Source organism: Anneissia japonica, unplaced genomic scaffold (assembly GCF_011630105.1).
Source record: "Anneissia japonica isolate Jap-2015-1 unplaced genomic scaffold, ASM1163010v1 scaffold287990_len610157_cov183, whole genome shotgun sequence".
Taxonomy (NCBI): domain Eukaryota; kingdom Metazoa; phylum Echinodermata; class Crinoidea; order Comatulida; family Comatulidae; genus Anneissia; species Anneissia japonica.
Window position 1 is genome coordinate 276,061 of NW_022743371.1, and position 13,347 is coordinate 289,407.

At 35.7% G+C, this 13,347-nt stretch overlaps 2 protein-coding genes across 3 annotated transcripts in view; one reads left to right on the forward strand and one right to left on the reverse strand.

The window, feature by feature from the left end:
• Positions 1–7: 7 nt before the first annotated feature.
• On the reverse strand, positions 8–4,502 carry LOC117119453 (aminoacyl tRNA synthase complex-interacting multifunctional protein 2-like). 2 transcript variants are annotated; one of them, XM_033264287.1, is made up of 4 exons: positions 4,403–4,502; positions 2,372–2,551; positions 1,331–1,553; positions 8–629 (listed from the first exon to the last, which is right to left on the reverse strand). In XM_033264287.1, exons 1-4 carry the CDS (start codon positions 4,403–4,405, stop codon positions 235–237), a joined length of 801 nt encoding a protein of 266 aa, XP_033120178.1. In that variant the 5' UTR covers positions 4,406–4,502; the 3' UTR covers positions 8–234. The 2 variants fall into 2 exon arrangements, with proteins under 2 accessions (XP_033120178.1, XP_033120177.1); XM_033264286.1 differs by lacking the exon at positions 4,403–4,502 and adding an exon at positions 3,959–4,375.
• A 16-nt stretch (positions 4,503–4,518) lies between these two features.
• LOC117119446 (nucleosome-remodeling factor subunit BPTF-like) overlaps positions 4,519–13,347 on the forward strand; it is a 74,829-nt gene continuing 66,000 nt past the window's right edge. Inside the window, exons 1-3 of the mRNA XM_033264273.1 lie at positions 4,519–6,165; positions 6,776–6,981; positions 11,489–13,044. Coding sequence (XP_033120164.1) covers positions 4,862–6,165; positions 6,776–6,981; positions 11,489–13,044 — 3,066 coding nt within the window. The 5' untranslated portion in view covers positions 4,519–4,861. The remainder of the gene's footprint in view (positions 6,166–6,775; positions 6,982–11,488; positions 13,045–13,347) is intronic.

A 13,347-nucleotide genomic window follows, 5' to 3' on the forward strand; every position in this document is an offset into this window, starting at 1 on the left:
CAGGGGGGGGGGTTTGAAAACTGAGGATGCAGAATTAATTCCCTATTTCAAATTAAAACTTAATGGTCATATTTAGTATTTAGTAGTGGGAATGCCCAAGCTGACGCACATGTAAACAGCGCCCACAATGGTGTAAAGAAATATATACTGTATTTATATTTTAATTGATAATTAAATTAATAACACTCAAAACTATTTTACTTGAATACAAATTAATTACCAAAACAATTCTATTCATAGCAATCCCTGTGCTCTGTCAAATGATGGATGTACCCCACACGCCTTAAACCATTTCTGAATGTTTGCGGGGGCGCTCTCTGCCTCCTGTCCAGACTGATGTAGTGCGCTCCACATCATAACATCCGCTAGGGATAGTTCATCACCCATTAGCCAATCTTGTTTCCCAAGGTGAGAGTTCAGTGTCTTGATGGCTGCGGTGCGCTCACGAGAGCTTCCGTTGAGGAAAGAGTTACTAGCCAGATCAATCCAATTGTCTATTTCTGTAGCTTGAATGATGTCTCCGGAGTCGTACGCAGGATTGAGAAGACGGGCTAGATAGCGAGCTACGTTGCTTTCACCTTGAATCGGAGTCTGCGTGTTGGGACTAACAATCATCTCTGCACAAGGCACTATAAAAATTGAACAATTTAAGATTTAACAACAAACTTTGTTACATAAATTTATGATCTTCATTAATGTCATACTGTACAGTTCTGTATTTCTTTATCTACAATATCAGTTACACCATGTCTTCTTGGATAAGGATTTTAAACTATTGGCTCAGTGCACATTCCCTTAAATTTGAGCAAAAATCTAATCCAATGTTGGAGTACTTTTCTGCAGTTTCGAGCAGCCAGCCTCATAGCCTAGAAATAATGTTGCGTGCAGCACAATCTAGTTCAAAAGGATAAGGTGGTAGTATTACTACCTTATAAGGTAGTATCAACTCATTTTTCACATAATAAACTCTTTTAAATGTAATTACTATTAATTAACATATTAATTAAATCAATCAAGATTGACAGAAGTCATTTTAAAGTTCAAAAGAAAAAAGTTTCAATGGTGGATCCAGGAATTTGTAATAGAGGGGGCCCAGTAAGGGACTTTCATAAATAGAGGGCCTACCCACCTGAGCCCCACCATTGTTAGACATTTTATGATTATGCACGTCTAGATGGCCAGAAATGGCACTCCCAGACTAAAATTTGAATACAATTTTTTTTCAGCATTATTTTTTATATTTTGAAAAATTTAGGAGGGGGTTGGGTGGTACCCTGGGCCGACTGGGCCCCTTGAATCCACCACTGAGTTTTAATGATTATGATCATACCATCCTTCCATATTAGGGTGAGCATGAGTTGAGCATCATGCCTTCTGGTGGAACACTCTCCGAAGCAATCAAGTAGTTGGTACGGCAACACGTTGATGGACGAATGAGTATGTACTGATACAGCGCATGTATACTGTTCACTCAGCAGCTTGTAAAGTACGAACAGAGAGTGTGGTGGCTGGTTTGGATTGGCATTGATCACAATATCATGAACCACACCAGTCTTTTAAAGAAAAAGAGAAATAATGTTTACTTTCATATATGTAGAAGCTTACTTATAATTCTAAGTGAAAATTGTAGAACTGCTATGGATTACACTCATCATGTTCGATTTAGCATCCTTAAAAGAATTTTCTACAACCTGTATTACATTTTAATGACAGATTCACTTCATTTTTATGAATTTTAGAGTATAATCGGCCTATACATTTTATCCTTTATAAACATGTTTAAGGATGCGCGAGATAATACTATGTAGACGTAACACACAAAAAGTGGATGCTGATGCGCGAGACTCGCGTATTATGCATGAGAGCTGGCCGGTAGGACAATGGAATTAGAAGGCAAGCATCTTAACCACTACAACACAATGTTCTTAAGGCCGGACTTTTTTTACACATTGTTTAGCGAACCCACTGCCTGCCAATAATAATTATTTTAAATAAAAATGAAATTTTATTTTTGGCCAATTAGTGCATCCGCTGCCATGAAAAAAAATGGGTATTTCAGAAAAAAAAATTAACGTTTTTCTTTATTTTTATTACACATGCCCATGCCTTGAAATCTCCAAAAGTAATAAGATATATATATTTCTTCCTAATTATATAAATTTAAAGCATTTAACCATCCTGTTACTACACTGTTTACATTCACTAATATAATTTTATTTTCTCCTCCGTCTGGATGATTTTTTTTTAAAAAACTTTTTGCTAAATGAGAAACCAAATTTTATTTTCATTTTTTTTCCACCCTCTTCTAATGATCTTTAAAAAAATAAGTTCGCTATAAACAATTTTATAAATAAAGTCTCGCCTAATTCACCTTTAACCAGTCGTCGTTTGACGCTGCTTCGAAATTCTTTGTTATTTGTCTGCTTCCACTGCTTGGCATGTAGCGTTCAGAGAGCATGTCAACTTCATTTTTTAGGGCATTTAAATCCAGGAGGATTCTTTCTTGTCGTCTTTCAAGCTCTAAAAGGGCAGGGTCATCTTCCCCTTCACCCTAGAACAAAAAAAGAATATTTCATTCAATTCCTTGAAGATAACATTCTCTTTGTCATAAAATATGAATGAAAAAAATCACAACAAAAAATTTAATTAAAAACATTAATTAAAACAATCAAATAACTTTTGTAAACTTTTTATACAATAAATATAAAAAAGTTAAATTTATGTGTATGTTGTAAGAAAAATTTGTTAATGGGAACATTTGATTATGGAATAGCAATATACAGTATTAAAACAAGTACTCGTAATCTCAAAAGCTCCGATGAGGGCAATATAATAGAGGCAGTAGAGCTAAAAAAAAAAGACCTATTAATCATTTAACTATTAATCAATCAGCCTCATGAGGGCAGTATAGGCAGTAGATCTAAAAAAAGATCTAATTATTCAATCAGCCAAGTGTTGCTAGAGCTCCTCTTTGAAGCTAAAAATTGTTTGTAAAACCTGATTACACTACACTGAGTGGCAAACACAACAAAAATGATGTGGCTAGTATACGGTAGCGATACAGCAGTGACTGTACCAGAATTATGCGAAATGAGCACCAAGATATGGTGCAGTAGGGCATTGTGACTGTTTTAGACTTGACAACTCCAAAGAATAATAAAAATGTCCTACTACCAACTTGCATGCCTGTGATGATGTGGCCATCATAATAAAAATGTACTACTATATAATACTGTATACAAAAATTGGCATATGTGCCTATCTATTACCTGTACATGCCTTGAGCACTACTGCGATGGGATGTGTGCTTTATAAATCTTATTATTATTACTATTATTATTACATCACTAGGCTGTCTTTATATATAATACTAGGCCCTAGGCCTAATGAATTTAATTAGATTACTGACCAACCGAACCAGCAGCAACAATGGGGCTAGAATTATAAATGACCTTCATTAAAAAATCCTTTTAACAATCGCATATAACTGATAGTCAACTATTAGTATTATTAGGCCTACATACAATACAATTTTATTGTTTAGTTAGCAACTTGAAAACTGTAGTATCTCTCTGGCTAGGTATGCTATACAGAGGTGAAACAAACAAAAAATAAATAAATATATTTTTGCAGTAGCTTACACATCAAAATACAAAAGGCCTAACTCTCATTACATTAAAGGCCAGCAAATAGTCATAAAGAAGATGCTCACTTCCTGGTTAGATCTGTTGTTAGATCTAACTAAACTAGCCACTGTAGTACTAGGCTAGGCCTAATTATCTCTGTTGAAAGACCCTGGGAAAAACAAACTGTGCAGGCTAGCTAGCACATAATAGTACAGTGTCAATAGGCTCTACTCTAGGCCTAATCTGGACTGCAGTGCTGATAGGATCTGTGGTTTAAAAAATTAATTAAAATAGGCCTTTTTTTTATAGCCCATAAAATAATGATGGCTTACAATTGAATGAATACTTTTCAAAGAGTACATTGTAGTAGGAAATTCTACATCTGAAGAACAAAATTGGTAGTAAGGTGCAACATTGTACATCGTCATTTTGTAGCTGTTTTCAACAATCTCAGAAAAACTGAATTTAACCCAGCGAGTCAAAGAAGACACGTAGCGACCCCGATTTGTGCTGCATACCCGCTATGCACGGCACGTGTTTCAGAGGTATCGGTAGCCTAGGCTTCGGCACAGCCGTTAAATTTCTCCAGTTGAACAATAAAGATGATTGGCTTATTGTAAATCACATTTCTAAGGAATCATAACATTGTCCTAAAAAATGATACAGATATCAGAAAATGTAAACAACAGTTCATAAAGAGGAATATTACATGGACAAGTATAAACGCCAAATTGCTTAAAACACCGTAAATAGTATTGGGGGAAATATCTACATACCATACTTGCGGCAGCAAAATATAAAACATTTCTTTTGCCACTAGCCTTGATTAGCCAATGAGAGAACTTTTCATATGGCTCGTCGGCTTGTATCGAGATGCGTTAACATGTTTAACACAAAGGGAAGCAAAGTTGATTTGCAGCAGTTGATTTAGTTTTTTAATACTTCGTTATTTACAGTGTTATGTGTTATGATATTAATACATTTTTGAAAGTTATTTGGACAAATAGACTAATATTCTTAACTCGCTTGGCGTTCGCGTTTTAATGAGAGGTATATATTGGTCACGTGATTTATTCTGTGAGTAAAATGGCGGACTCGCTCCAAAATTCAACATGGTCGCTATAAATAGACAGCCGAAATCTCGGTAGGCAAAACAGTATCACCAGCCTAGATGCTATGAATGACACTGTTGAATGTTTGAGTTTTAAGTCTTAGCATAGATTTCACCTTAAACGATGAAGCGAGGACGTGGGAGAGGATCAAAACTTTCAATTGGCTCCCGGGACGCGACACCAGTAAGTAAGCGCTCGAAAACACAGGCAAGCAGTGCAAGTGCAAGCCCTGGAAGTTCGAGATCCAGCACCCCAGTAGGTGCTTCTTCAGTTGCTAGCCAACGTGCTGACCGTCGAGAAAGTAGACGAGTTGCGGCAAGAAAAACTAAAGAGCTTATCCATAAAGTTGTTTTAGATTCCCAGCCAAAAAAGAAGGCAAAAACAAAGAACACAAAAGGGAAAGGGAAATCATCAAAGGGACCAAAATCCAAAATTGTTTATGATGATGAGAGTGAAGATGAAAATTATGAAGATCTTGAAACACTGGAGTCTGACTTTGAGGAGTCTGATGAAGTGAACTCAAATCAGTCAGACTCAGATGCTGCAAGTGAAGCCTGGGATGAAAGTAGCTTAAGTTCTGGAGGTAGCTCACCATCTTCCGGTCGCAGAAAATATCGACACTCTAGAAATGTATCTCCACTAATTTGGTTAGACTCTCAGGAGGTAAAACCACTTGAATTGCCAGAAACATCTGATGACCTAATCTTGCCAAGAGATCTTATTCTCGATGCGCTGTCAGTTTATGAGGTGTTGCGGCATTTTTTTCAGCAACTTCGTCTGTCTCCGTTTCGATTTGAGGATTTTTGCGCTGCACTTGCAAGTGAAGAACAATGTGTTCTCCTCGCTGAAACACATATGGCCTTGCTTAAAAACCTAATGAAGGAGGAGGAAGCGAATGGCACTACATTTGGACCGCAGGATGTCAAAGACAGTATAAACGTACAGTTCAATTTCCTTGATGCCATGACATGGCCAGAATTGGTGCGTAGCTATATAGAATGCGATGTTGAATTTCTGCCAATATTAACATCTTTCACTGATCAGTACCCATTTCATCCGCCAAAAGACAAAATTAAAGTTCTTAAGTTTCTTACTGATCAGTTTTTGGCAACCAATAAAGTTCGGGAGGAAATTATAAGTGAGGGCGCTATAACATATGATGATCACTGTCGATCATGTCATAGACTTGGGGATTTAATATGTTGTGAGACATGTTCAGCTGTATATCATCTGCAGTGCGTTGATCCAAATATGACGGAGGTACCGGATGAAGACTGGTTGTGTGAGGTCTGTTTAGCGCACAAAGTTCCAGGTGTTTATGATTGTTTATCAGATATTGAAAAAAGTGGAATGCTTATACGTCAAGAACCCCTTGGCTTTGACCGGCTTGGAAGAAAGTACTTTTTCCTTTGCAGAAGAATTTTTGTGTAAGTCGGGAATTTAATTTTTTTTTTTTTTACTCTAAATTAGTATTACAAATTAAAATGGAATTATATAGCTACAGTATGCATCTACGGTACGTACTGTAAACTGTATGTTATTATGCCATATTGTATTCCAGAATGTATTATTTTCAGGACAGGAATTAATTTGGTTTTGACTTTTAGCGGTGTGTTGCACTCTGTTTCCTGTCTCTGGTTACTGATTTATTTCCCTTCAATATTACTGTCAGAGCTTTCAATTTGTGCGACGACGCAACGCTAGAACGGAATCACTCATGCGTAACCGTCCTACCTGGTGACCTTCGTTCTCTGTATATGTAGATTTAGCCAAATTGCGTTCCAGAAACATTCTCGCATTCGCAGATGACTTTTAGTGACGTCATAACCTTCTACGTCTTACCGTCGTCGTGCAATCGAAAGCTCCCCGCTATTGCCTAAGTTATGAGTATTTTAAGTATTATTATTGCTCTTCTGTACTAATGTACAGTATACAATGCTGCCACATTCTTATGCAAATTATTAAATTTAACAGGATTTTCAGGATGGCAAGCCTCATATTGACATTTTTTATCGTTTTAATTTAATTTTGGTACAGTGAATCGGAAACAGATTGCTGGTACTACAGTAGTAAGGTGCAAATTGATGCCTTGATGCGGTGCTTGGATCCTTATGAATATGAGGCTAACTTGTGCTCCGTATTGACGGATTGTATGCCGGAGATTCTGGAGCATGTGCAGATCACGGAAGAACTCACCAACAAGGCAAGAGGAAGTGCTAAATCATATTTAGATGATTCAAATGGTAAGTTTTTAAAATTAAGCCTGACTTTTTTTATACCTTGTTAAGCGAACCCCCGCCCTCCAATAATGATGATTTTCAATAAAAATTTCATTTTTGGCCAATTAGCGCACACCCGTCACCAAAAAAAAAGGAAATTTACAAAAAATTAAAAGTAGTTCTTTATTTTTATTATGCCAGTTGCTGCCTTGAAATGTCCAAAAATAAGATTATATTACTTCCTAATTATATAAATTTAAAGCATTTAAACATTCCATTACTGCACTGTTTATATTCACCAAAAAAATTTTATTTTATTTTCTCCTCTGTCTATTGTAGATGTTTTGGCAAAACTCTTTGCTAAATGGAAAACCAAAATTTTATGTTTTGCCCTTCTCTGACGATCTTAAAAAATTTAAGTTCGCGAAACAAGGTATAAAAGAAGGTTGCCCAACATAAGATAAACTTTGTTGTCATAGTCACAACAAGGAACTTGTTGCCTAATTTTGACTGCAAACTGTCATTTATAATTTATATACAGTACTATACCTGCCAACTGTCATGCATAATGCGCGGGTCTTGCACACTTTTTATGTCTCGTGTCTACATTGTATTATCATGCGCATCATAAAAATGTTAAAAAATATAATTTTTATATAGTAGGCTAAATACCCTGAAACTTGTGCATGAAGTGAATTCGTCATTAAAATGTGATTACAGGCCATTCCATATAAATTTCTTTTAATGATGCTATACTGACCGACAACTATAATAAGTAGCAGTTCCCCAACTACAATAAAAAAAATTAACCACATTTGAATTCGTCACTGAGGACGAGTTAGGTGATCCGCCGCACTTTGACCCACGAGGAAGTGTGCGCGTGGCGGATTGAACAATAATTGGCAAAATACGCTAATTTAGTTTGTTAAAAAAGGATTTTGAGCATTTTGAAAGATTTACTCATGCGTACACGCACGTCATGACGCACGTGCACATCTTAATGTCACTGTTGTCTCCTGATATGAGATATATATGTATCAACTTTCATTGACAAACACCTGTTGGTGAAGGAGTAATGATCATTCATAGTATTTATCATATAAAAATTCAGTTATTTTTTTTGGGGGTCACCTTTAATCCTAAAGAGCTGTTTAAAATTAGGCCTGATTTTAGCAAAATTTCACTGTATATCGGCACAAATGCGCACAAAGGTCACTATGTTTGATGCGTGTATACAGCATTATTATTGGCCATAGAGTGATTGAAAAGATTGGAAACTTGTTAAAACAATGTCAGGATCCCTAAATGTGACAAAAAAAATTAATTTCTAGCTTAAATATGTGCTGCGCGCGTAAAAATTCGCACGCGTAGTGGTAAATTTCAAAAAAATTTGAAATGTTCAAAATGGCCTGAAACATGCTCTAATTTAAACTAAATGTCGAGCATTTTAAAAGTTTGATGCACGAGTACGCGCGCGTTATGACTCGCACGCATAAAATTAGTGTAAATTACATTTAACATTGACTTGAAGTTAATGCTCACTTAATAGGATTTCGAAATGGCAATTGGTTAGGCTGATATGATCGATAATGTAAAAACGCAAAATTGCGCGTAGATGACGTCACGCATAACTGCGCACTTTGAAAACCTTTTTGTGACTATTCCAGGCCAAGCTAAATGTTCGTTGAAGTGCGCATGTATGAATCTCGTGCCAATTTTTAGATATCGTGCTAACAAGAAATGTGGAGAACCTAGAATGAAAAAAAAAAAGGTCTCGGACAATAACAAGAGGTGATCCACTAGCGGAGCAGATCACCAATAATATGAGACACGACCCATTGTCTATATTAGAACACTTCTCATTGGGTAACAAAGTCGTAATTTTTCTTTTTTGTCAAAAAGTGTCTACTGTACTGTATAGTGGTGAATTATGGTTTAGGTTTTTTTTAATAAAGTTTCAAAAATTCCTATGTATGTGGAAAATGTAGTTGATTACCAAAGGTTACAATTTTTATTTTGAAGACTGCATGGTCTAGGAAGTGTACATTTTTATATGGGGCAAGTTTCCAAGGGCGGGTTTTCTAGGAGCGAGTTGACTGCCAAAGAGTGTTGCCAAAGTGCGAGCCAGTGTGTTATTTGATCACATGTGCGAGACATCGCAGGTGTGAGCCAGCTAGCGAGCCATGACGTCACGACAATAGATACGAGACGTTACTCGAGTTGCGCAAGGTATCGGCTGAGATTTGTGGAGTACAATTCAAAAAACAACTATAGGTCTAATAATGAATTATTGTGATGTTAAATAGACAAAGTTAGCTATCAAGGAGCGACGTTGTTTTTCATTGGGACCTTCGTCTCTTCAAGGCTAGGCCTATAACATCCTAGCTAGTCTAGGCCTAGAGTAGGATAAGGCTAGCACGACATGCAGACTTTGGTACGTGTTGGTTAGTCTACAAACGTCGCCTACAGTGTAAAGTAATTGATTTTACCCAGCAGAATGAAAGAAGGAAACTCCACTTTTCAGTCGTCTTAGGCCCTTGTTTTTTGACAAACAATGACATTTTAGAGGTCTAATTGCTGTCAAGAATATGAATTGGCTGCTTCGAAGCAAATATTTATTTTCTATGAGCTTAGAATCATTCAGTCTTATACTGTAGTAGGCCTAAACTGATTGAAAAATACAAATTGTAAATTAGCTTCTGCCAGCTATTAATTGAGAACAAAGCAATGGTGGTGGTCAAAATCATAGTACAATGATGATTATTGTACTGTATGGCTTCATTGTAATTTTACAAAGTAGTTGTTTCAAATTATCATAATGTCTATTAGGCCTTATAAAAAAATTATTAGTTTATCACCCTATACTGTTTACTGTAGGCTGAAAAAGTGATGAGGGAGGGAGGCTTTTTATTTTTTATTTGCTAAAAGCCAAATATCACTTTTGGGTTGTTAGCTAGTGCATTGATATTCAAAGTAAAATACATGATTGAGATAATATAAACAATTGCAATAAGTCTGTAATTAATTTTAACAAATTAAAAAAAGAAAATGTAAATTTTTTTTCCAATACTATAGAAGAAATGCAAGCGAGGGTGATAAACTAATATTTTTATCATTATTATTTTTTTATTATTTAAGAGACAGAATTGAGTTACATGTAGCTGGTGCTGTCATGGTCAAGTAAGTTTTCCAAACACCACCAAAATTTGTGGGACATTGCCCAGAACACAAAGAAGTAATCAGCCTAAGACTCAAAACCAAAATCATACCAGTGCTCCACATCGCTATGACATATTACTGAATCTGTATGTTCATGGTTATTAATTCAGGGGGTTTTTTTTCATTGTTTTATTTCGAAGACACTGGTTTAGCCAGTTTTTTTGCTTTAATGGCACTTTGAAATTACCCATGTTATTACCCTTGCCACTCCGAAAGTTGAAACTGATAAAAAAGTTGGAATAAATTTTTTAATTAACCTGCTCATTTTGCAGATTATTAACTTGAGCATAGAAATTATTGAATATAAAGATGTGTCATCCTGTTTTTTAAACTGGATAATTATTATAAATATAATAAAACTATCATTTTTCGCTGTAAAATTATCATTAGGTTTTGAATATTATTAAATTCAGACGTCTACTTTCTCAAATTACTCTAATTGGAGCACATAACTTTGTAAGAATAATTATGTTTTCAAAGGCTGTTGAAATAGGCCATTGAGACATGCACAGAAAGTGGGTAGAAAATACCAAGGGACAAACTTTAATTAATGGCCATTATTAAAAAACAAACACATTACCTGTAGATAATGATCAGAAAAAAATTACATAAAAAATACATAAGATACAGTAAAGGATTAGTAAAAGTCAAATATCTGTTGTTATTTTTGAAGTTATTGTCCTCTAAAAATGCCCCAAATTCCAATGCAGAACATGTTTTTTTCTTAACCAGTGCACCCCTTAAATGACCCATAGTAAGTCAAAACTGTTTTTATACCTTGTTTTGCAAACTCATTTTTTTTAAGATCGTTAGACGAGGGTGCAAAAAAAGACAAATAAATTTTTGATGTCTTATTTAGCAAATAGTTTTGCCAAAAACATCTAGACGGTGGAGAAAATAATAATAAAATTTCATTGGTGAATGTAAATGGTGTAGTGATGGGATGGTTAAATGCTTTAAGTTTATATAATAATAGGAAGAAATATACTTAATTGGTTTTTGGACATTTTAAAGGCAGTGGCGGGCATAGTAAAAATACAGAATTTTTCTTTTTTTATTGCCATTATTTTGTGGCGAAATCATCATTATTGGCTGTACAAGGTATAGCAAAATTCTTACCTAATTAAGTGCATTACTTCACATGTTTCCTAACTAAAGGTCCTACTGTAGTATATTAATCTCAGTTAATAAATTTTATTATTTTTTTTTTATTTCCTTCATTCCTTGTTGCCTTTTGCTATCCAAGTTTTTCTGTCAATGACACACCTCATGCAAATGATTTGACCATCATATGTTATCTTGCCTTTTTCAGCTAAAATATTAGTAGCACTAGAAGAGCAAAAGAGAGCTGAAGAGGAGAAACGGCAGCAGGAACAGGAAGAAAAATTGAAGAAAGCAGAGGAGAAAGAAAAATGCTTGAAAAAAGAAACTGATCATCTTACAGACAACACTGATGACCAAGTGTCTAAAGAACCTGAACCTTCCTCAGAAAAACCAGAAGATGATACACAAGGTAGCACCATCACAAAAGAACAACCACCAGGACAACCTGATCTTGTAACAAAACATCCAGAAATGACTGGTGACAAACAAGGACAAGTGAGTAAAGATTCAAATTTAATAGCTGTAGAAGAAATGGAGACCCAAGAAATATTTTCCACAACCACTACCACCACTACAACTACTACAACCGTTGAGACCAAGGAATCTATGTCATCTTCACAAGAGTTGCAACAGACTTCAGAAGAAGTTGTGATGTCGGAAACTACTACACAGACAAGTAACATTACAACCTCATCGACTACAACTGTGTCTACTGATGGTATTGAAGTAAAAGACATCGAGTCTAGCCCGCAATTAACAGAGAACATAAGTGAAGAATCACAAGAAAAGAATAATGAAGTTACAGACTTGCAAGAAGGGAATTCTGGGGAAACAAAGGGTTATAACAAGGATTCAGATTCATTGAATGAAAGTGGGTTGAAAAAAAGAACCATTGTTGTCATGAACATTGATGGCTCACAGAGTACCTATACAATTGAGGAGAATGCAGAAGACAGCAAATCTAATGACGTAACGGCCAAGAAAAACTCTATCATGACACGTTCCAGGAATCCTAATTACAAACCACCACCACCAAAATCTACACCTTTCGTGACATATTCAACAAATATCCCTAAAATTACCAAATCAGCACCCACTAATCAGAAAACTAATAAGGAAGACTCTTCGGTGCTTGTTATCAACTCCAAGGGAGAGATAAAGAAAGTTGAAAATAAGAAGGATAACAACACTAAGTCCTCAAATGGGCCAGTTACACGTTCTGCAGATAAACTCTTTAAACTTGGTCTGGAAGGCACCTACAAGTTATATAAGAATCAATTCACATGTAACCGTCTTGCTCTCAACAAGCCTCAGCATGCTGAAGATCGAGACAAACGTAGGTACCTTTCCTATAAATTCTCTTTGTCAGCGAACAATAAGTTTGACTGGATGGGTTCGGTTTTCGGCCAGAGAAACATCCTGGTAACTACACATCGGATGACCCTAACCAGTTTAGAGAGAAACATTCCTAAATGTTTCATGCATCACAATTGGCAGACCCATCGTAACAACTGGGTGAAAGCAGTAAATCTCTGCTCAAAGCCAAAAGAATTCTGCCTAGCACTCTCTATCCTAGAATGCGCAGTTAAACCAGTGTTCTTCAACCTGGTTTGGAATGAAGGTCTAGGCCACAGCAGAATGCGGCGCATGACCGTCATGGAGAGAGAGGAGGGGAAGAAACATGAGAAGAAAAGAAAGGATGAAGAAGAAGATTCTCAGAAACTAGGCTACTGGGTGAAATACTCCTTCCCGGTGAAGCATCAGGTTTGTTGAAATTGATTCTCTGCTTGGGAGTTGCAAATGATCTTCTAATTTTGATTTCAGCTTTAAGTAATTCAAATATTTAATCACATTTTAAAGTTTCTTTGGGCTGCAGCTCTGTTCAGCCCTGGAATATGCTGTGTACTGTAGATAAAACATACCTTCATAAAAAGGATCTATGTACATCTTTAAAATTATTTACTTTATTTAGTACTTAATTAATAAACTATTTAATTATAATAAATCCAATCAGTCAGATTTCTGATGTTCCACTGCTTAACTGAAATGTTTTGTTGATTGTGTATA

Excerpts from the sequence above, each read along its gene's own strand:
- LOC117119453 (XM_033264286.1), bottom strand. The coding sequence starts at position 4,054 with ATGACGATGTACAATGTTGCACCTTACTACCAATTTTGTTCTTCAGAT. Across the intron at positions 1,554-2,371 it reads CAAACGACGACTGGTTAAAG|ACTGGTGTGGTTCATGATAT; the intron begins GTGAATTAGGCG and ends TTTCTTTAAAAG. Across the intron at positions 630-1,330 it reads CACCCTAATATGGAAGGATG|TGCCTTGTGCAGAGATGATT; the intron begins GTATGATCATAA and ends CAATTTTTATAG.